General features: G+C 42.0%; 1 protein-coding gene across 1 annotated transcript; it reads right to left on the bottom strand.

Annotated features, from left to right (window-relative positions):
* Positions 1-5030: 5030 nt before the first annotated feature.
* slc22a17 (solute carrier family 22 member 17) lies at positions 5031-24576 on the bottom strand. The gene is made up of 10 exons (XM_023398036.2): positions 24062-24576; positions 21989-22505; positions 16839-16942; positions 14295-14449; positions 13466-13631; positions 12835-12959; positions 9934-10039; positions 9563-9786; positions 8799-8910; positions 5031-8304 (listed from the first exon to the last, which is right to left on the bottom strand). Exons 2-10 carry the CDS (start codon positions 22463-22465, stop codon positions 8028-8030), a joined length of 1746 nt encoding a protein of 581 aa, XP_023253804.1. The 5' UTR covers positions 22466-22505; positions 24062-24576; the 3' UTR covers positions 5031-8027.
* Positions 24577-24819: the final 243 nt, after the last annotated feature.

The raw sequence follows: 24819 nt of genomic DNA, 5'->3' as shown, positions 1-24819 counted from the left end.
TAGAGGTTTTTGGAGCAAGTCACTTGAAGAGCGCAAGGCCTTTCTTAAAGAGAACGGTATCTGCTTTAGTTGTTGCTCTTCTACTGCTCACCTGACGAAGAACTGTGAGGCAGGAAGTGCAAAGAATGTGAGAGCGACCACCACATTGCAGCGCTTCACCCTGGACCCGCTCCATGGACTATTAGAGACCCCTCACCAGAGCATGGCGGGGAGGGTGAAGGAGAGACACTTCATTCAGCAGTCACCTCCAGGTGCACAGAAGTGTGTGATGGAGATAAGGAGCCTAGATCTTGTTCTAAGATCTGCCTGGTTAAAGTCTATCCCAAGGCACATCCAGACAAAGCCATCAAGGTCTATGCTATTCCAGATGACCAAAGCAACAGGTCTTTAGCCAGGTCTGATTTCTTCGACCTCTTCCAAATTAGAGGGTCAGACTCGCCATACACTCTCCGTACGTGTGCAGGGATCACTGAAACATCTGGGAGAAGAGCAACAGGGTTCATGGTGGAGTCACTGGATGGAAGGACACGTGTGATGCTTCCCACACTTATCGAGTGCAATCACATGCCAGATGACCGGTCGGAGATCCCAACTCCAGCAGCTGCAGAACACCATGCACACCTGAAGCCCATTGCCTACAGGATACCACACCTAGACTACGAGGCTCAGATACTCCTACTTCTGGGTCGCAACATTCTTCAGGTTCACAAAGTCAGAGAGCAACGCAATGGTCCTCTCAACGCCCCATACGCTCAAAGACTTGACCTTGGCTGGGTTGTTGTTGGCAATGTCTGCTTGGGCTCAGCCCACAAACCAGAGGCCGTGAATTCCTTCCGGACCAACGTACTTGAAAACGGACGCCCATCTATCCTAACTCCATGCCCCAAGCACCTTACAGTCAAGGAGAAGTTCAGCACCAAACCACAGGTTGGCACCCCTCTTCACAGACTTCCACACTGTACCCCAGGACTCGATGGTCACAGCCTTGGCAGCACCATCTTTGAGAAGACCAAGGATGATGATAAAGTGGGTCTCTCCATTGAAGACAGGCTTTTCATAAATCTTATGGACAAAGAAATGTTTATAGACCATACCAATAGCTGGGTGGCGCCCCTTCAATTTCGATCCCCACGGCAACGGCTCCCAAACAATCGAGCACAGGCTCTCAACCGCCTTGCCTCTCTCAGGCGCACCCTAGAAAGAAAGACTGAGATGAAAACTCACTTTGTGAACTTCATGCAAAAAATCTTCAACCACGACCAGGCCGAGTTAGCTCCACCGCTGCCAGAGGGGGAAGAACGATGGTATCTACCCATCTTTGGCGTGTATCACCCTCGTAAGCCAAATCAAATCAGAATTGTCTTTGACTCTAGTGCCCAGCACCAAGGCATCTCTCTGAACAATAACTTGCTCGGGGTCTTGCTGCATTTCCAAAGAGAACCAGTAGCTGTAATAGCAGAAATTTAACAGATGTTTCACAGCTTCATCGTCAGAGAAGACCACCGCGACTTTCTTCGGTTCCTTTGGTTCAAGGACAACGAACCCAGCAACGAGATTGTTGAGTACAGGATGAAAGTCCATGTATTCGGCAACAGCCCGTCCCCGGCGGTGGCCATCTCGGGTCTTTGTCGGGCAGCACAACATGGAGCAAGTGAATACGGCATGGATGTCAAACACTTTGTAGAATGAGACTTCTACGTTGATGATGGTCTGAAGTCACTTCCATCAGCCGCAGAAGTTATCAACCTACTCAAAGGAGCACAGGAGATGCTTGCCACCTCTAACTTGCGGCTCCATAAGATAGCGTCGAACGATACTGATGTCTTGGAGGCCTGACCTCTTTACTTTCAGAGTGACAGCCCCAGAGCCCCAAACCCTTCACCCGTAGAGGTGTTCTAGCCACGGTGAACAGTCTGTTTGACCCCCTTGGACTTGTCACGCCAATCATCGTTCAGGGGAAGTTCCTACTGAGAGAACTCACCAGAAATTAGGTTCTTGACTGGGACAGTCCACTTCCAGAGGAAAAGGAAGCCGAATGGAGGACGTGGAAAGATTCCTTACAAAGTCTGAGTGAGTTCAAGATTCCAAGAGCTTACACTCCTACCATTCTTAGTACAGCTCGCAGGAAAGAGCTCCACATCTTCTCAGATGCTTCGGTGAAGGCCATTGGCGCTGTGGCTTACCTGAAAGCGATCTACAGTGATGAAGTGTGCCACGTAGGATTCGTCTTAGGAAAAGCAAAACTAGCACCTCCAGCAGCCCACACCATCCCGAGGCTGGAACTTGGTGCGGCTGTATTGGCAGTGGAAATGGCGGAGTTGATAGAGAGCGAGTTGGACATCAATGTGGACACCTTGCAGTTCTACACAGACAGCAAGGTTGTCTTGGGTTACATATACAACCAGACCAGACGGTTTTATGTGTATTTTTCAAACAGAGTACAGCGTATCAGGAAGTTTACCAAACCTGAGCAGTAGCACTACGTCTGTACCACTCAGAATCCAGCGGATCATGCGACTCGGTCCATACCTGCGGCAGAGCTTGCCAGCACGACATGGCTCACAGGACCCCCTTTCCTGTCTCTACCTGAAGGACTGTCCACTTCAGAAGAGAATCATATGAACTCATTGATCCAGACCTCGACACTGAGGTGCGATCTCATGCCACCTCACTCTCTATTCCCTCATCTAATCTGGGATGTCATCGTTTTGAGAGGTTTTCATCCTGGAAGTCCCTGGTACGAGCCATAGCATCCCTAACGCACATCGTTCAGTCTCAAAGAAGTGCAATTAAGGCCAAGTACAAAGACTGTAGTGGTTGGCACCAGTGCAAAAGGCTTCACACAGCGGAGGACCTGTTAAAGGCAGAAACACTCATCATCAGATGTGTGCAAAGAGAGACATACAGCAAAGAGTTATCTTGCTTAGCCACTGGAAAAGACATCTTGAAGGACAGTCCTCTAAGAAAACTGGACCCCTGTGTGGATAAGGATGGCCTTCTAAGAATAGGAGGTAGGCTCAACCAATCCACACTAGACACAAGAGAAAAGTTCCCTCTTATCATCCCCAGCCGAAACCATGTTGCAACGCTACTCGTGAGACACTACCATGAAAGGGTCAAGCACCAAGGTCGCATCTTCACAGAAGGGTCTGTCCGCACAGCCGGATTCTGGATTGTTGGAGCCAGGAGATGCATCAACAGTATCCTCCACAAGTGTGTCACGTGTAATAAACTTCGTGGGAGAACTGTTGAACAGAAGATGGCAGATCTACCTCCCGATCATCTGAGCACTGAGCTCCCCTTTACCTACGTGGGACTTGATGTGTTTGGCCCTTGGGCGGTCACCACAAGACGAACCCGTGGGGGTCAGGCTAATAGCAAAAGGTGGGCTGTACTTTTCACCTGCATGAGCACACGTGCTGTGCACATAGAGTTGATCGAGGCAATGGACACATCAAGTTTCATTAATGCTTTGCGTAGATTCTTTGCTCTGCGAGGACCTGTTAAGCAAATCCGTTCCGACTGCGTAACTAACTTTACGGGCGCCTGCAAAGAGTTACAGATACTCCTCACTGATCCTAAAGAGCCCAATATCAGGAAGTACTTGGGTGAAGAAGGCTGCACTTGGGTTTTCAACCCTCCCCACTCCTCTCATATGGGAGGAGTTTGGGAACGAATGATTGGCATCTCCAGACGGATACTAAACACCATGCTCATGCAAACCAGCCCTTCACGTCTCACTCATGAGGTGTTGTCTACCTTTATGGTCAAGTGCCTTGACAGAACTTCTTCAAATTCAGCACAAATGTTGGACTGGTTATACCTTGGTGGTCAAAGGTCAAGGTCACAGTGACCTCAGAAAACACACATCAATTATGACAAAATTTCACACAAAAGGTTAATATTTTATATGATTCTGGATAAACAGGGATGTAATCTGCAACTAGAGTGGTGGAGGCGCACAACCACGAGGCAGTAATTCTAGTTTAATATTATCTTCATTTTTTTATTTATGAGTTTTTGTATATTTTATGTTATTTGGTGTGTTTACTGCGTATATTCTGAATATTCTTTGGTATGTTTTTGATAAGTTTTTGTAAATGTCAATAAAAAGATTTGAATAATAAGTGTTTACAAGTGATGTTTATAGAATGGGCATCAGCCTCATGGACAGTTCACCTCCAGACCAGCTGCTAACAGATTTTTACAGAGAGTGAGAGGCATTTCCAAATCAGATTAGATAGAATTACACACACTTCAATCTGAGACATGATCTGATTACAGCTTCAGAGAGGCACCATTTCAAATTAAAAAGAAACTGCAGAAAAATGCATATGCACAGAAGTTCCTCTCTGTTTGGAACCTTTGAAAAATAAAGGTACTCTGTAGTGTTTAGGTTTGAGTAATACTGAATACACACTGTGTATGGTTACATAGTTAAGTGTAGTGTGTGCTGTGACATGTAACATATTTATATCCTTAAGGTATTCTTTCCTAGGCATTATTATGTGTATTCATTGTGTATTTAACGTTAGACTCATCAAAATACACTAAGCTGCTGTTTTAGTGCTAAAGCTTGACCCTGTATTCAATATCTCAGACCTGTGTGATCCAAACCTAAAATACATCCATCTTAATTATCTTAAAGGGTATATGTCTTTGTAAAGTAAAATTCATAATTTACCAGCAACTAAGTGCAAATTATCCTTCTGTGTTCTTATAGATTTAAGCCAGTTATATTGGAAAATGTGTCAAAGTCTAATTTTTGGTTTGATTTTCATATACTAGCAGTATTTCAGGATTCATACTGTATGATAAAAACGACTTCCACACACTTAAATCTTCATTAGATGATCCACTCAGATCCCCTGATCTGACCCTAGGCCGAAAGCTTAAAAAATAAAGTGACACTGCATTGATTTAAATGTGTGGAAATCTTTTTTATCATTCAGGTGAGAACTCGTTGGGTGGAGCAGTGGTCATCCTGCAATATGATTCATACTGAAACAAGTCTTCAAAATGCCCATGTCTCATTTTTTTAACCAGTTTTATTTTACATGTAATCAGTCTATAGAGTGAACAGCATCACACTTATCATTGAACAGATCATCAGTGTTGTCAGACATTATATTACTCGAGCCAAGTTAATCATAGAGATAGTAATAATCAGTGTATTAATGTTGTTGAGTGCAACATACAAAGGAAATCAAAACAACCAAAGCTTATAATTTCTTTAATAACTCCTCAACATCAGAGTCGAAATCAAAACCCCCACATCCTCCCACTGTCACACACCCATGGAAACTTGAGACATACAATTACCTGAACATACCATCATACAGCAGGATTTTTTGGAGCTCTGAAACTGACTTGCTTTGGCAATTCTTTGTCATTATGCCACTTCAGCCATCACACAGGAAATAAAGAAGAAAACCTTCATCCTTGGTGCATGATTGAGGAGGAGTCAAGGGTTGATGTGGAGCACTGGGGCCCTTTTCAGCTCCCATTCAAGCTTCATGGAGAATCGTCATTAGGCCCAGTCTCCACCATCAATAAACATTCAGCTCAAATACAGATGACCTCCATGTACCAAGTGCTGACAAAAATATATGTGCCTGGTTACACAACTTCTGCTGTAGTTTGTTCGTTCCCGTCTATTCTCTTACAGCCGAGACTGGTCATCTACAGAGGTATTGATCACTAAGCTTCTGAGGAAAGAGAGATAAACAAGCCCTTCAAGTGCCTCCAAATATGCAGAAAGGAATGTTGTGACAGTTAGTGGATCAACCCAATTTAGCAATATTTAGATAAATACTTAAAAATACCTGGCCTGTGGATAATTTAATGATTATGCTTATTAACAACATAAATAGATATAAATATAGCTGGCACCAGGCCAGATTCGAAACTGGATTCAAGTAGTTTGAATATGAACACCTTTCTGATTGAAGGCCTTTTTGTTCTGTTTACTTGCTTCGGAGCCTAATATTAATAACAGCTGATTTACGTTCATAAGTGTCCCTTATATATCAAGATTTAATAATTAATACATTAATAATTAATTTGAAGGTCAAATCAACCACCATCATTTTACAAGATAATGATCCAAAATGCTCTGTGTCGCTTCTCCATTGCATAGCAGACTGTGCGTACAGTTACCAACCTCAAAGTCTGCTTTAACAAAACTCAGACACCCCCAGCAGTTAAAGAAACTAAGTCTAGAGTATTTACAAGGCAAATAACACCCACAACCCCCTGTAGTGTTACATGATACATGTGAGAATTGTGGTCCGTCCTTGTTTGGAGTGCCAAATGGTGAAGTGTAGGGATGCCCCAATCAGGTTTTTTTTTGCCACCAATAGCGATCATTTATGAGTGAGATCAACCGATCCATGGCCGATACCGATCATTATTGGCAGACACTGCAGGGCTCCAAACTGCAACACATATGTGACTATTTTTTGTGAGTGTGCGAGTGAAAATTGCACATGGTCGTTGCATGATCATTAATCCCTAGGCTGTTTTGGTGCCCTGCATGTACTGCTTTGTTTTTTTTCCTTCACTGGCTCAGTCGGTCTGACTACCTGACCTTTCATCAGAATGCAGGTGCAGACAGGAACAGACAGAGACATTGGGCTAACTCAGTACCCGTGGTTGTGGTATGTGGGCAATGCTATGTTGCGTAGTGTAAGCAATGTGGCCCGTTCACTGCAGACAACGCTTGTTACTACCAAGTCAACACAATTTAAGCTTAAACTCCTGCAATTTAAGCTAAAAACCTGCCTGGACAGAGCCCCTCCCCTCATCTTTTCAGGAGAACGAAAAGGTCATCAAATTAAACTCTGCCTATAACAGAGCCAGGGGTTAAATTTTGCCAGGGCCCTGTGGAGCTGAGCTCTGTCCCCTTCAATATCATATCGTCATATCACACTAATATTTTCTAAATTGCCCAGTATACCTAATACCATGTGAGTAGCATATGCAATCTCTCACAGTACAAATAGCTACATTTTACACTCGGTAAAATTGTTTTCTCTGTGGTGAGTTTAGGTCGCGACGTGAAAAGATACTGACAGCGCTCTAGTGATATAGTGATATAATTTTACATTTTTATTTAACATGATTAAAGAAGAGTAAGCCTTGGAGCCTCCTTCATGAAGAAATAGGCCAGACCAAATCATGCATCCAGTGAAAAGTTAGTCTGGAGCCCTGCATTGCATTATATTTTGTGTTCCACATGGCTGACATGTTTTGTTTTAGTGGCCTGTCACACAGTGAACAAGGTGGGAGGCGGGACTACACTACAAAGCACACAGTGCCTCTCTCCGCCACGGACACCAGAGTATTAACCACGAGTGATCGGTTTTAAGGTTATTGGTGACTAGGATAATTTGCAGATCTACCGATCACTTATTTTTATGAAAATCAGACGATCATGATTGGCAGCCGATCAATCGGGGCATCCCTAGTAGTGTCAGCTAAGTTGTACATCACAGAAAGGTATACAAAATTGACTTTCATTTACTTTTCTTACACTTCTGAGCACGTTTTGTTTTGCTGTATACAGCAAACAAGACAAAAATGGTCTATGCAGGTTTAGACAAACACTAAGAATAATTTGAGACAACTGTCCGAACCTGCAGCTAACATCTCTACAACCAACACACTGGATGGCGACGTCCAGCAGTGTATGCTGGTGTGTCACATGTGGGGTGCACCCACTGTCTGTCATGAAGAGATGTAGGAAAGATGATGTGGCATGCGTGTGTGTTCGGACACATTCACACATATCTGAATGACAGGAAACAGGAAGATGGAGAAAAATGGCCACTAAACCCAATAGTCTGTGTTTGGAATGACTAAAGGATGATATGTTAAGAAGCTTCATTCATGTTCATTCTTCATCCGTCTTTAAGTCTCTGTGATGCTCTATCCTTCTTCTCCTCTGCAGTAACATGACAAATGTAAATCTTCTGGCCTCATGCTGACTTATTTCAGCACAGTCTAGGCCCCTCTCTCCAGGTCTTTTAGGTCTCGGGATTGGGTGTTGCAAGCAGCGGCACGTTGTCCCTCCTCCTCCTGCCCAACGGGGGGCGTCTGTACTGCTCCCCTTCAGCCAGCGTCTGGGGCAGCGACTTCCTCTTGCTCTCAGGCAGCAGCAGGATGGACAGCACGGCCAGCAGAGCCAGTGACGAGTAGACCACATGGTGCAGGAAGTAGCCGTAATGGTTCCTCAGGTCCATGAGCGGGGAGCTGAGGCGGCCCACGCAGCCCAGGGCAAATACAGTGCCCACACCACTGCCCCTGACACACCAATCAGATTTGCAGAGATTTAGATAAGAAAATTGAAATTGAATCACTTAGCTTAGCTTAACATGAAGACTGGAAACGGGGAAATAACTAGTTTGTCTCTGTCCAAAGGAAACTAAATCCTCCAATCAGCTCCTCTAAAGCTCACTGAATAACAAAAAAAAATCTCAGCTCTGAAGCATTTTATCCATTTATTTCCAAAAACAACATAAGCCAAGCTTTAATTTCAGGTTGATCCCAGTTAACAGAAATGTTTTCAGATGTCATGAAACTTCTCATGATTACTAACAGCTATTGATAGAAATTCCCTCTCCTCTGTCACAATTTACTGCATTTTCCATGTCCTGATTAATTTTGGCAGCACTTACCTGAGCTGATATACTAATAGCTTGTACATCTCAACAGATACCATACTTTTACTATAGAACTCTGTGAGGAAAAGGCCAATTTAGCTTTTGAACTTCAAAGTGTTGTCTTTGCTGTCCTACCTGATGATGGTGGGCATGACCTCTGCAGTGAAGAGTATGCAGAGGGAGGCGGTGGCCTGAGAGGAGAACAGACCCAGCACTGAGAAAACTGTGATGGCCGTCTCACTGAGATCTAGAGAGAAGGAGGGGTGGGGTGGGGGTACGCTTCAATAATTATGCATTACCTTCAGTAATTATGCATTACCCTGATCAAGTGCAGCATTTCTACTTTTCAGTTTCAGATGTGTGTGAGTGTGATCATCATGATGCCTGCCAATCTAATCTTTTCTTAAAGCTTGTTCAGACCTCAGCATCACTAACAGCAGACAGAGAAAATCTCATTACGGCCCACTGCTTCTGGCCGGAGCCCCTGAAGCATGATTAAAGCACAGTCTGACACAGCTTTGACTTTGCTTCCACTGCAGTGTCCTACATAAACTCAATGTCATTCTCACCGTCACACACATGGGGGAGCCAGTGTGTTTCTACACCAGGCTGAGGAAAAACAAATAAAAAGGGCTGGCTAGTTTGATTGTAATCTATTTCATAATGCATAAAGTACAAGGTCAACATGACACACATAGTGCATGATGATCTAATATGACATTGGGTCAGGTCTGCATCAAATTAGCTAACTTTTACCTTCATTGGTCAAGGACTGAAGAACGCGAGGATCCTGACATAAGCCTGACATAGGCCCTGTTCAGACCTGGTATTATTTAATTATAAGACCTGTGCGCATCACATTAACTCACACACACTGCTGCTGACTAAAGCCCACTTACACTCCATGAGTCCCAGGAGGATCAAAGAGGCCAGCCCCGTCATTGTCATGGAGAGGAGCAAAATGCCACGCCGACCGCACCTGTCCACAGTCGCCCAGAGCAACAGCCAGGCACCACCCCCTGCACACACAGACAACAGGTACATCCAGTAGAAACTGGGAGCGGTGCCTCTGACGTCACCTCGGAATGAGCTGTAACAGTGACTGATGCCATGGGAGATGAATCTGAGGGAGGAAGGACAGAAAGACAAAGCACAAGCAGCTGAGGATTTACAAACTGGTTTCAAAAAGAAAGGTGGAGGAGACACTGAAACATGATACTACCGCAACAACACACCCTGTGAATTAATGACAAAGTGCGGGAAGACTTACGAGGTGAAGCCGAGCACACACATGTTCTTCCAGATGTTCCTGCTGTGGAAGAGTTCAGGGAAGGACAGGTGCGGTCGTGAAAAAGGGGCTGGTTCTGAATCCAGCTCTGCAGGAAACAAACAGGAAAAAAACATATTTTTTCTTTTTAATAAACAGTTCAGCAACACAGAGAATAATGACCGGACATGTCTCTTTTAACAATAACTCACTGTCAATTTCAGGGACATACAAGCTCAGTTGATTCAGATATAAGTAATAGAGAATTCAGTTTATACCACACACTAACTCAGTAGCTGTGAGCAGGAAAGTGTTTATTATACCATTTGTCAATGACTACAATTCCCTCTCTGACTGACAAGATACCACAGCTCTAATCATATAACATGTTTAATTAATTTATTCATTTTATTTATTTATAAACCCTTCTTCTTGTGTCTTTGTGAAAATTTAGCTAAATTCATCCACCGATGAAGGCAATTAAATAAGACTGAAAGCTCTGCGGGAATCTAGCAAGTAGACCTTGAGTTAACTTAATGAATGAACTTTAAAGCTCCACATATATCCAGGTAGTTACATAAGGGGTATGTTCTTTGATTTCTCAAGTGCATTTAACACCATCCAACCCCCCATCCTTAAAGACAAGCTGGAAGGGATGGGGGAGGATCCCTGCTTCACGTCCTGGATTGTTGATTACCTGACAAGACGACCACAGTACGTCAGGTTGAGTAACTGTGTCTCAGGGACAGTCATGAGCAGCACTGGGGCTCCACAGGGGACTGTTCTGGCACCATTCCTGTTCACCCTGTATACGGCGGGATTTAAATACAACTCTGATTCCTGTCACATCCAAAAATACTCGGATGACACAGCTATTGTGGCGCGAATCAGAAACAGGCAGGAAGAGGAATATAGAGATCTGAAGATGGCATTCAGTGAATGGAGCGACAAGAACTGCTTCCTTCTGAACACCTCCAAGACCAAGGAGATGGTCATGGACTTTCGGAGGTCTAGGCCCACCCTTCAGCCAATCAACACTTGAGGGAAGGACAGCAAGGTGGTGCGCACTTATAAATTCCTAGGTGTGCACCTGGACTGGTCCCTGAACATGGATGCCATCTACCGGAAGGCACAGAGCCAGCTCTTTTTCCTCAGGAAGCTCGGGTCCTTTGATGTCTGCAGTGAAATGCTGCACATGTTTTATCAGTCAGTGTTGGCCAGTGTACTTTTTTACGCTGCAGTCTGCTGGGGCAGCAGCATGTCCGACATGAACACAAAGAGCCTGGACAAGCTGGTAAAACAGGCTGGGTCTGTGCTTGGCAGGAGTCTGGACTCACTCAGGACTGTTGTGGAGAGACGCATGCAATGTAAGATGGAGGCCATCTTGGACAATACCAACCATCCTCTCCACAACATTCTGGCAGGACAGAGAAGCAGCTACAGGTGCAGCAAACGTCTCAACTCACTGCGCTGAAGAACAGAGAGGTTGAGGAAATGCTTTGTTCCCACTGCCATCAGGCTATACAACACCTCAGCCAAAGGAAGTGAACTAATCTAATTATTATTGTTTATTTATTACCAACTGTTGTTATTATTATTATAATTATTATTATTATTATCAACAATGAGCTAATGGACACATACATTTTCACTAGGGGATAAATAAAGTATTTATCTATCTATATTTCTGACTATTGAACACAGTTATAAATTGTTGCCAGTGAATGATTCCTATTTATGTGAATGTGACAGTTAATGAATCATGTATCATTAACAGTAATTACAGTTTTGTTATCGCTCATTCTTTATCTCTTTATGCAGGAGTTAAGAAGTTTCATTCATCAAATATCATTATATCCAATTACAGTGTGTCAAGCGGGGTGTTAAATGTTACTGATGCAACTCATTCATACATCATTAATTAACTGGGCAAGGATCATTGGTGAACACAGTGTCAATACCATGCATCTGCCCAACAGTGCTCTGAGGTTTTTAACATCTAGAAAAACCTCTAAATAATGACGGCAAGGATGTGAAAACATGATTTCTACAGTGCAGACATTTGCTTTCAATTTTAGAGATAAAATAGGAATTAATCTGAATCCAATATTATAAATATGCATCAGGAGCTTGGTGGCTCAGATGACTCCCTTTAATGAACTGCTCAAACATCATATTTATCACATAATGAATACTTCAAGATTGTCAATTGCAAATACTCTGATGACATGTTTCAGAAGGCTGCTACTGAAAATGACGATGACTTCTGCTTAAGCCTTTAGCTTTAAAAACATTGTTTTTTGTGATCAATTATTTATTGCATAAATAAGGAAGTAACAACAAAAAAATTAGATATTACTGGAGGGACAAAACATATGTAAATTATAGTATGTCAAGTGTGCTAACATGAAAACATTGTTAAATATAACGAATGTTCATCTGCTCGTTTAATGCAGCACTCTCTTCCCCTCCCAAATCGTCAGATGCCTGGGTCTAACTTTCACCAAATGTGAGAAACATGATTACTGTCAATTGTCTGTGAATGACCGCTTGGTAGAATTATGTGATGCTTTTAACTCATAGTGGCAACAGTGCCACTAAACAAGAGCAAACTCCTCACATTTCTGCATGTAAACTATCCAGCTCACATTATTTTGTAGATGCTGCTTGGTCATTGTGCTCCATTAAAATCTAATTTTTATGCAGAACCTATGAGTCTTTAATAAATAATGAATTATAATGTAGCATCATTACCTACTCTTGGTAGTGATGTGTGATAGGTATTCATGTTTTCAAATGAAGATATAAGATATAATAAGAACCAGAATCTGTTCAGCCTGACACTGATTAGTTGCTCTTGTTTTAAGAAGCAGTGTGAGGAAAACGCTGTTGCTGCACACACACCTGTGAAGCTCTCGTCATCCCTCACATCTCTGTTGGAGTTTCTTCTCTCGCTGAACGAGTTCATGTCTGCAGATCGCTCAGACAGAAGGAGCCAGCGAGGGGACTCTGGAAAAACCCCAGGAATGCTGCAGGAGACCAGAGACAACACAAGCCTGACTCATTCTTAGATCTATGCTTACCTTCACTAGCACCAACTCTATTTGGACATATTAGGATTTTGTGCTGTAACCCAGATTTGCTGCCTCAACATGGAAAATAACCAGTTTGGAAGAATTCTTTTTCTTCCATTGTTATTAAAACCCGAAATTCACAGCCAGTAATCTCTGTATAATCTCTGTTACTTTGATTTTGAAATTACAATGAAGGCTTATCTTGTAACAGAGGTCTTAGAGGACCTTAAACAAAGTGGTCCTGATGTGTTCTGAAATGAGCTAAAAGGCTTGGGGTGGTGAGGGAACTGGTATCAATACAATCCAACAAAGCTTTCAGGAAGTCAGTTGGCATCAAGACGCTTCAACTATTACACTTCACAATATCAAAAGGCTATCAGGTTCCTTCATTCTCCTGGCCTCATTCTGCAGGTTCTCAGAAAAAAATGCTTCTGATATCTTAAAAGACTCCAAACTCGTACCCATAGCTGAGAAACAGTGTTAGTGGTGCAGCCCCGGCTCCCAGCAGGCCCCTCCAGGACTGGCAGCCCAAGGCCACGGCCAGCAGCAGCAGCTCTCCGGTGACAGTCATCAGACCAGCCAGCATGGTCACCACCAGCCTCAGAGAGGGCTCACACAGCTCCAGACCTGCCAGACACAAAGCAACCCTAATAAATCTTCATATTTACAGTTCCCATCTCTGCTGTTTATTTGTGGTTTACATCAGTTTTATATTAGTTGAACCAAAATGAAACATATTTTCACCACACAGTAAGACAGATTTTCATCTGCCAACTCTTATCAAAAATGGAAACCTAAACCCAGAAACACCTAGGGTGATGCATGAAAGCTGTGAAGAAAGAAGTGTATTTATTTGTATTTTAGTTGGAAAGCAGTGACCATGTGGGTGGAAAGCAGAACATAGATTTTATTTTTATGATTATGCTACAGAATTGGTTTGAGATGTTTTTTTCTAACCAGCATGAATCTATAATGACTACATGAGTGAGTAAACCCCAAACTTACATTTTTTACGTGTTCATAGACTGTTTCATATTCAAAACATAGATATTTACATACATTTAGAATCAGTCATCTACTTTTACAAAGTGTAAATAAATGGTTACATCCAGGATAATTTAACTCAGTCTCTCTCAGGTAAAGTTAGTTACCGAACCAGAGAGGGAAAACAACCTGGTTCATTCTGAAACAAAAATTTGTGTCAGTTGTGTTTATCTGTCTGCTATAGTGTGTAACAGATCATCTATGAATTTTACTCAAACAAAGGAGGTGTTGTTTGAATGTACTCACGGGTGATGTACAGAGTGAGGTAGACTCCTGCACTAGCAGCCGCCAGGCAGAAACGCATAACAATGAAGATGGAGGGGTACGGAGAGACACACACCAGCACCCCAAACACCACTGACAGAGTCAGGGAGGTCAGCAGAGTCTTGGACCTGCCCAGCCTGAAGAGACACAGATACATACATATATCCCACATACACAGTACTCTATTACTCTATTATTATTATTATCACACAATAATAAGATGAGACTAATTACCACCTTGCAGTTGTATGCCTCTGCCACTCAGACTAGTTTTGGATTATATCCCTTGAGTCACATAAAATATTAACCATTTTGTCATAATTTCTGTGTGAAGTCTTGAGTAATGGCTAAAAGTGTTTTGTGAGGTCACCATGACCTTGACCTGTGACCACAAAAGTCTAATCAGTTTGTCCTTGAGTCCAAGTGGACATTTGTACCAAATTTGAAGAAGTTCCTTCAAGGCGTTATTGCGATATTGCGTTGACAGGGCCAAAATCATGTTTTGTGTACAAAAGCAATAAAGTGCAGAGAGAGCAAAGACAATATTTCATATAATATCAACAGCCTGAGCGATGAGAACAGAACACAGGACATTAATCTACTGTGAATATAAGGGTTAGGATACAATGGAGAACCACCATGTGAATTCTGCAACATAATCAACATCGTCCTCGTCATCATCATCTGCAATGCTGTTACCACATTCCTAGTTTCATGTCATTTACAAATAATTCAGAGAAAATGTTTATTAACAAAATTATTCTGAACTTAACACAATTGTAAGGTCTGAATTTTTTTTTTTACTGAATTTACATTTTAAGATTAATTCTAAGGATCTGAAAACAGACACCCAAAAATATAAACATATATACACAACAGATATTATTGTTATTGTTTCAAAAAGAAACTGGAATTACCACTTCTGGGTTGTATTCCTCCGTCAACCAAGCAAGTTACAGGAAATATGGTCACAATTTCCCCTTCCTGAGCTACAACATTGAACAATAGCCAGAGGTGATTTTGCAGAACATTATGATCTCACAGTAACATTGAACTTTGACCTTTTGGATATAAAATGTCATCACTTCATTTTATTCCAATAGACATTTGAGTAAAATTTTGTCATAATTAGTGTATGAATTTGTGAGTTATGGCCAAAATCGTGTTATGTGAGATCACTGTGACCTTGACCGTTGACCTTTGATCACCAAAGTCTAATCAGTTCATCATTGAGTCCAAGTGGACATTTGTGCGAAATTTCAAGAAATTCCCTCAAGGCATTACTGAGATATGGCACAAGAATGGGACAGGTGGATGGACCAATGGATGGATATTACATGAATACTCAGTACTCTTAGGTCAGACCACACCCATCTTCGAACTCAGCCTTCCTCTGACTTTCAGGTTGTGATGCTATCGTGGTGAAAAACAGACAGACAGATATCTGCCAAAGTTCTTAAAAGATGAAAACAATACCAGCCACACCATCTCAGCTGCTGATGCAATCATAATGATTACCAGAATACTGTGTCTTCTGCAGCTCAAGTCTGAAGTATAACTGATCACTACATGTGATAATCAGCCAATTCCCAGCTTCATGTAGGTGCAGCAGTTTTGTTTCCACACTGTAGGTTAGTACTGTTCCCATTTCTTCTTTTGTATGTTCCCAGGAGGCAGCATTAATTCACCAGTCTTAACAAACAGATGCTATGCTCAGTTGGTCAGCAAATTAATGAAAGCTGTTAGCTGATTAAACTGGCATCATCTACCTCACAATGCCCCCACAACTACAGCTTCCCTTGTGGGATTTTCAATCCAACAATGCAGCACATACAGACTGATCCATTATGTAAATTATCTGAGGCATTTGGGGTGTGTCTAATGCAGACTGCCGAGCCTGAAATCCTAAGATTTAGCAAACTAAAGCTTACAAATTCTTAGGCATTTATTTTGATGTCATTCATGGCTTGTTCATAGTAAACTGGTTTGTAATATATTCTTCAATGTTTCTGTGGCAAACAGTAGTACTTCTCCCACAGAATGATTTCTTACTGTGATGAAAAGCCAAGTCAGATGACCTGTGGGCCGTTTGATACTAAATCTTTCTTCCTATCGATTGGTGGCCATGAGCTACTGACTGACAGAGGAACCACTGGCAGACAAAGTAAATCTATAGCTAATTTCATTTGAACATTAACAACCAAGCTACTCCTTGTACATTGTGTGTGTCAGTGGACATGTCTCTGTGTGTTGCATGAAGAATTTTGAAGTAGTGAAACTGCAAAGTAAAGACAAGGTGCTGAAGAATGATGAACAAAGTGATCTCAACAGCAAAGATCACTGCAGACAGACAGACAAACTGAGTTGCACTGGGACAAAGTGAAAACATGTTTTTATAATTTTTTACAAATTTATCAAAAATCTAAAACTGAATTCTCTCATTTACAAAAGCATTCAGACACACAGACCTGTTAACAAAACTGTGTGTGAGGTGTGTGTGTGTGTGTATGTGCACGCTTTTATTACCTGTCAGCAGCATAGCCCAGACCCAGACAGCCAGTCAGGACACCTAGGATGAAACACACCTCCTCCACTGGGACCAACCAGTATTGACCACACACCAGATCCCACTGGACAGCACAAACACAAGAGAGGTAAGACATCCGGTAAACATTTGTTTGAACCAGGTAGAACCAGAGGCCTCTACTACAAAGCAAGTTCAACATACCCAGGATATCTTTTCATTATCTGCCTCAACTGAACCTTACATTGGCTGTCCTGGATAACCTATACTACCAAGTTGGTTAACTCTGGGTTTACCTATTCAGCTACGAGCGCATTCATGTGAAAGAGGTGGATTGTCCATTATAAGCAACATCATCGAACCATGAGTAAAACACTTAATATGACGTGAGAAGAAATGCTGATACCTACCAGTAAATTCAGTTATAGCAACTTTAGCGCTTTACACTATTACTCGCATTCACCCATTCACATACACATTCATACAGCTCTTGCTATATACACAGCACACCTCTATCACATACACTGATGGTACATTGGGGGTAATTTGGGGTTCAGTATCGTTCCCAAGGACACTGCGACATTTAGACTGGAGGAGCTGGGGATCAAACCACCGACCTTCTGATTAGTGGACGACCCACTCTACCTCCTGTGCCACAGCTGCCCCATTATGATCACATTATTTGAATAAAAAAAAACATTGGCAATAATTTCCAATTATTAAAGTCATGCTAAGGATATACTGTAAATATTTCTTCTTTTGTCTGATGATGAACAAACTATTATGAACATTTGATGCAGATTAAAAAAAAGTTGTCAGACTGTTGCTGCTGCCAAAGAAGAGAGAAGAGAAAGAACAGAAATGAGGGGGAATATATGTGTATCATAAGAGAATCAATAAAGGGAGAGGTTGGAAGATATAAGATACAGGTCTGGATTATATATCTGCACCCATTGGAATAAATTTATAACTGTTACAACAATGAAAATTTACAATAACTTCTCAACCCCAGTGCTTACCACAGTTATCTATTAGCACTGCAACAAATGACTGTTTTCATTTTCAACTATTGTGACAATTATTTTTCAGCTAATAGGTTACCCTATAAATGTGAGAGAATGGTGAAAAGTGCTATTACTATTTGTCAAGGTTCAAGTTTACATCCAAACCCCAAAGGATTACAGCACTATGAAACACAGAACAACAGCAGATCCTTACATTAGATAAGTTTAATCACATATTTTTTCTTGCTAATAACTTAAAACGATTATCAAAACCCTTGGCAATCAATTTTCTGTCAGTTGGCTCATCCATTAATCAACTAACAGTTTCCCTACTTCCTATTTAAAGGCGACCGCTTATGCTTGTTTCCAGTTCTCTATTTTTATTCTGGGACTCTACTAGAATGATTCACAGTTAAAAAAGTATTTAATTATCTCAAACTGCATTTTGTCCTGGTTTAAAAGTTGTAAATATGGGAAATGCACTAAAATGTAGACTGAAGTGAAAAACGTTGCAAGTAAAATATTATTCTGCTGTCATCAAAAATGGATAGTATACCACTGCAATGTGGATTATTTCTATGATGGAGGACATTAAATGTCTACAACAGCAGTTGGTTCTGAGAGAATGAGCTTAGTTTGGAGCAGACAACCATATACATAAATCTGTGACCTGATCTCAGCTCGTTACAGGAAGTACAAAAACCTATTGGACACCTATTGTTCAGAACAGACTGGATCCTGACCTTTTGTCTCACACGGATTTCATTATCTGACATTTTGGCTACATTTATATGAAAATCTGACAATGTAATATTATATACAAATATACACACATACATACACACATACATACATACATACATACATATACATACATACATACATACATACATACATATATATGTGTGTATATAAACACACATATATATGTGTGTGTATATAAACATATATACATATACATATACATATATATATATATATATGCTGCACTACCTCTCAATGTTCATAGGCTTTGGGGCAAGTTACCCAAAAAAAATCACCACCAACAAATTACACATATTATAATAAAGATGCTTTTATGTTATGTCTACACCTATATGTACTTTTTATTAATCCTCCCTTTTTTACAATAAAAAGTTTTTTTAAGTGTAAATACAAAATAAGGTTTATCAAAGAAGTACCATTTCAGTTTCAGAGATTGACTTCCTAGAGATGGCTGAAGAAAATCTTTGGATGTAAGAACACACATGCTTTCATTGTATTTTGTGGATTTTCCATGTGGATTATTTCTACTCATTAGTAAATAATTACATGCACAGTCACAGGTGTAAACAGGGCTGGATTAGATCCAATGACATCACAGGCATCACAGGAATGACTCTTTTGAACCTTCTTTAGACTTGTGATACAAACACAGGAAAATGTAAGCATGTGAGTGTGTGGCCATGACAGTCAGAGGACAGTGGGTGTATTACTGTCATTGCTAGTTATACTTGCAATAGGAACAGTAACAGTAGAATGTTGGCACATCTGTTAAACAGAGGCACAGATATGGGAGGAGAGGGGGAGAGTAGACGGCCGGTGATAAAAAGGCCATGTATTATCAGTCCATGCACAGAAACATAAAACCCTGTCACATAATATCAGCCTGTTGCTGAGGCACAGAGTCACAGCAGTGCACAGTAACCGGCTAAAGGGCACCACAGCAACCCACAGTGCTCATATGGGTGGAATACTTTGGATGACTGATGGAGGGAAAATGCACACAAACAAATTTGGAAACTCCTCAGACCGGTTTTGAGAATGAGACTCAAGCACCAATCAGGTATGTGCCTTTAGTAAGGACAGAAACCTGCAGACATTTTTTCCTTTCACATTTTTGAGTCCAGATGCTTTGAATAGGAACACTGCCTTTTTGCCACTGTGGGATGAACTTCACTGACACTTCAGAGAGAGGTTACATGTATTTCAGGTTGAGGAAAGATGACAACTAGACATGAATCTAAAAATCTTCTCTCATAATATATACATTTTTTATAGTGATGTCAATATGGTGATATATTAAATTTACTGGAAAAATCCATAGAAAAACTCTGCATGCGTGTTTGTGTTCGGCTAATCCAGAAAATGAAGTATCTGACAAATCAATATACTTAATTATACTGATGCAAACATCCTATAACAAAGGCATAGTGCTAAAGCAGACCTGCTTAATGAGTGGAAATATGACCCAAGGTTCCTGATACACCCAGATATCTCAAGGATGCAGTTGTGCTGTACTGCTACAACATTTTTGGTGGTTTACAGGTTCTTTTCCTGACATTTTTCCCAACCCTTATGACAAAAGGAAGAAAAAGTAAGAAGTAGGTTCTGTGCATTAGTTCGTAGATCCACAGCATAGAAATGTTCAGTGGAGTTCACCTCTAGTACAGTGACACAGTATCTATTGATCAGCAGCAGAGGTGAAGCTGATCAGAGACCTTCCTAATTCTGGCCCATCAGTCTGCCAGCTCAGCAAAGCAAAGCAGCGCTGGAGGAACAGATCATTATGACAGTAGAAAATACTTTCTGAGTTAAACCTAACTCAAAAGCCAAACATGTCTCTTTGTCTGTTCATGTCAATACTAATATGAAACCTGAGAGGTGAAGACCACTATAAGCCTCCTCCTCCTCTACACAGATGTATTTGCAAACATGCTCCTGCTAAATGCTTCCCTTGGCAACGTTTGCTAATTTCAGCTCACTGCAGTGGTGCGGGTGGATTACCAGCAAACTGCCCTAATACCACGAACTGGAGGACTGGGTGTGGCTCCTACATCAGTAGGCACAGAAATGAAAACAGACCACAGGCCAGAGAGTTTCCACTCAGGCCACCAGCCTAAGGGAAACAAAATGTTCTCTCTTCCACTGTCTTCCCCCTGTCTGCTGTTTAAATACACAGTGATGAACACTAGAAGTGAGTTACAGTTCTAGTTTAGAGTTGCCAAATTGTGGCCTGCAGGCAAATAATTAATATTCCCCAATCCCTGCTTCATAAGCAGTTTCTCTGGTGCCCTAGAGCAAGACATTTAAAAGGCATTATTCCTGTTTGTGCATGTTTTATCCCATTAAATACAAGCTGCTGTTGATCCCATTCCAAAGCATAACTTTTAAGACATATCTTGTACATGGGACCTTTTAATTCAGTCTCTCTCAGTGTCTCAGTGCCACAGTCTGGTTTTAAGCAGTGACTGGTCTTCCTTAGTTACATGTTTAAGGATACTGACTTCTGAACTTTCAAACATGACTCTCATTATAATATCTCTCTCATAGCCCTTTCAGGTTGATCCTGTGATGTAGGTGAGACTCACAAGCTTTGCCCCGCATGCCATCACATCTCTGCGCTCACGCTCTGACACCTTAACAAAGGTAAAAATGCATTTCTATTGGAGTCAAGAACTCCTATTAAATAACACTGATATAAACTACAACCAACTGCTTGACTATTGAAACAAAAACACAGAGTGAATGGGTGAGTGTATGAGTGCACACTATAGCTAACCTAAACAGAACCTTGTTTGTGATAAGTAATCCTGTAGTTTAGCAGTAGTGTGTATGGGACAACAGCACCTGGGATCAGCTTGTGACATCTGTCTCATATGAATACCTCAAATGTAAATGCGCGCATTCAGTAACACACATCAAACAGGAGACTTGTGTGGGAAAATGGAATCAGGGATCTCCCAGATCTCTTGATGTTAGTAACTTTGACAGCACCAACAAGGAAGGGTTTTCATAACAATCAGTGTGCACACAACCAAAACATTACTAAAGAAAACTATAAGATATGATATAAATCAGCAATATGCAAGGCTCTTATGTTTTAGAAAATGAGAAACAGTTAACACAAGAGCCATTTAAAGTTAGAGGAATGAGACTGAACACATGGAAAACACTGAATTGGTCCTCAAAGGAGCTGCTTGGTAGCAAGAAAATATGTGCAGCTGTATTAAAGTTTAGCAGGGCATTGCAAAAAGAGAGACACTGAATGCTCAGCAAGACAATAAAAGTAAGAAACAAACTTTAGTCAACACATCAACAAGAAGCTAAAACCGTGAGCAAGACCAGGACCATAATCAGAGAGCACAGGATCCAGTCCGGAGCTTTACCTCAGTAACAATGTTGTTCCTCAGCCCTTCTGTGACGTTGTAGTCCCAGCCTGACTCGCAGTCCACCACAGCCGACTGGCTGCTGTTGACGTACTGCTTACACTGGGATGGGCCCCCACTATCCCCAGGCCTCTGTCCCTTTTCCCAGGGTAGGGAGGTGTTCAGGGTCTCCAGGGACTGCAGAGAACCGGGCAGGTGGCAGTGGTGGGGCGGGGAGAGGGTGATGAGGGGGTCAGATGATAGCAGAAAGGCCAGGAAAAGGTTGGGCAGGATTGAGAGAGCAATTAGCACCCGCTGCTTCTTCCTGCCCAGAGCCAGCACCATCACCTCCCCTGTGGGTGGCAGCGAAGGTGGGGCGGGGAGGGAGGAGGAGGATGGGGCTGGGGACGAGGGCACGGGGGAGGAGGGAAGAGACGGAGGGGGAGGAGGGCACGGGGAGGGGGATACCAGTGGGGGAGAGTCCGGAGATGTCATCATTGCGGGAGTTGAAGGTGGTAGGGGGTGATGTAGGAGAGCACTGTGGAGGAAAAGAAGCAAAACATTTTACAGTTAAAGGTTCTGTTTCTGTTCATGCTGGTTCACTGCCACACTGTAATGACTTAATGAGACACCTAAAGTGAATAGAGCCACCTGTTTCCTACTATTACAATTCTGACTGTGCCTTTAACAAAAGGAATAACAGAAAACAACAGGATAACCTGTTTTAAATGTAGCCTACATTATGTACACTAAAACAAATTTTTTTTTACATATACTGAATGTTTCAATGCTCACATACATGTAATAACATCTGTTTTAAGGCAAATTAAATTTAAGATTATTTATTTTTCTGCAATGATCACTTAGAATATCCACATCAGGATATAGGTTCTTACAACAGTATTTTGTGATAGAATGGTATTCCTTGACAAAATTTACTTCGGATTCTGTATATGCTCATGTGTGATCGCCACATGTGCAGTATCAGCCATGTTGTACTGTCAGCTGAGCCAAATGGGAAAGTTCCAGATAGTTCCAGAGTAAGAGGAGACAGAGTGAGGTCACACTTACGACATAAATCTGTTCAGAGATTGAAAAACAATGCTGAACAACACAATACTGAACCATACAGCAGCAAATTATTTTTGTGATCTAATGATACCCAGCCACATCCAAACTGAAACAGAAAGGTTGTGTTGTAGTAAGGCACTTTGGTGCCAGGATTATGAGATATCAATTTATACCTAGGTGTGGGTTTGGAACATCAACAACAAAACTTAGCAGATATTCCAAAATGTTTAATCATTGACATCATTTCTCAGGAGTTACTGGTTCCAGCCTCTCAGTTGTGAGGATTTGCTGATTTCCCTTGCCTTGTGTGACAATGAAGTGAACATCTTTGGGGTTTTGACCTGCTGTTCAGCCAAAACAAGACATTTGACAACATCAACTTGGGCTTCAGGAAATTGTAAGGGGCAATTTTTTCAATGTTCTGACCTTGTATAGCTCAAACAATTAACTGACAAAGAAAATTAATGTTAGTTGTCCTAATTCAGACCTGTTGATGTTTTTGAGAGTCTTGTCACACACTGAAGACCAAACTCACCATGAGGGAAGAGCCTCAGTAACTGATGATTCAGACTGCATAGCTGTCAGTATTCAAACAAGTACATGTGGAGACATTAAATACGTAACAGCACAAGTAAAACAGTTATCAGCAGCCTGAGCCTGTTCAAACCCTGTCCTAACCCGATTTTAATGCACATGGCTCTCCTCCAGCAGCCAGTGTTCCAGTTTCCTTGCACAGGAAGTCTGACAGAAAGGAATCCCACAGGGTTACATAAGAGTTTTTTTTTCCCGGGGAGGGGGGTTGTAACCCACCAAGGACTAGCTTGCCGGCCTCTTTCACGGTAGCACCACACCAAACAACAGAGCAGTGGTGTGAGCGGAATAAAATGATAATCGGGCTAACTAACGCAGCTGGGCCAGGCGAGCCGCAGCGGACAAGACTCACACCTGCCACGATAAAACAAACGCATAGCTGCCGCTACAGCATCCGCCTGGCACCAGCAGTAGATGTTCGCCGTTACATACCGCTTTAAAGCGTAGTTAAATATACACAGAGATACTGCCGGCCGTCGTCTCTTCCACAAGTCCAAACATTGCGGTCTGATGGGGGGGGGGCACAGCAGAGAGTACTTTCTCCGCAGTCACCGTATCTCCTCCGCTCCTCGACTCCAGGCTGCTCTGTCCGTTACAAGAAAATACATTTTTGTCCCGGAGAAGTGTCGTAGTCTCTGAGAAACACCAGTACTGCTGCTAACACAACAAAGGACACCGGACTGTTGTTAGTCCCGGGCACAGCTAACCCTATGTTGTTTGGAGATGTGGGATGCCCGCCGGGGATGCTACGCCATTCTGCTACAGTCGCTGCTTCAGTCTAGGGTTCCGCCTGCCGACGTTACTCACGGTCCTGAAGTAGACATCAGAATAGTGCCGGTGGCCGACAAAGAGCGAATAAACAACCAGGAGAAGCCTATTTAAAGAAGCGAGCAGCCACAGCACACTTTGACAAAAACGGCTCAAATCGTGAAAGCGACGTCCCCTCGCCTAGCTGTCGAAGATCGTCTATCTGAGATGGTGAATCACTCAGTAGTGAATCGGAGCGTTCTTCTGGCCAGAACTGTCTCAGTCATGAAGATAATAAGATACTAAAACTGTCAGAAATTTGGAAATATTAACATTATGCCTGTTTAGGTTTCGTTTTCACCTGCTGGCTGTGTAATACATTTTATTGACATCTGGTTTGCCAACTTTGCTCTGCTTGCAATAGTCACACAGAGTTACTAAAC

Source organism: Seriola lalandi, unplaced genomic scaffold (assembly GCF_002814215.2).
Source record: "Seriola lalandi dorsalis isolate HSWRI2012SDOR001 ecotype SW California unplaced genomic scaffold, Sedor1 jcf7180002054972, whole genome shotgun sequence".
Taxonomy (NCBI): Eukaryota; Metazoa; Chordata; class Actinopteri; order Carangiformes; family Carangidae; genus Seriola; species Seriola lalandi.
Note: the sequence above shows the minus strand (reverse complement) of the source record. Positions and strands in the feature narration are given on the sequence as shown.

Excerpts from the sequence above, each read along its gene's own strand:
- slc22a17 (XM_023398036.2), bottom strand. The coding sequence starts at position 22,465 with ATGATGACATCTCCGGACTCTCCCCCACTGGTATCCCCCTCCCCGTGC. Across the intron at positions 16,943-21,988 it reads GGAACAACATTGTTACTGAG|TGGGATCTGGTGTGTGGTCA; the intron begins GTAAAGCTCCGG and ends TGTGCTGTCCAG. Across the intron at positions 13,632-14,294 it reads CCTCACTCTGTACATCACCC|GTCTGGAGCTGTGTGAGCCC; the intron begins GTGAGTACATTC and ends TGTGTCTGGCAG.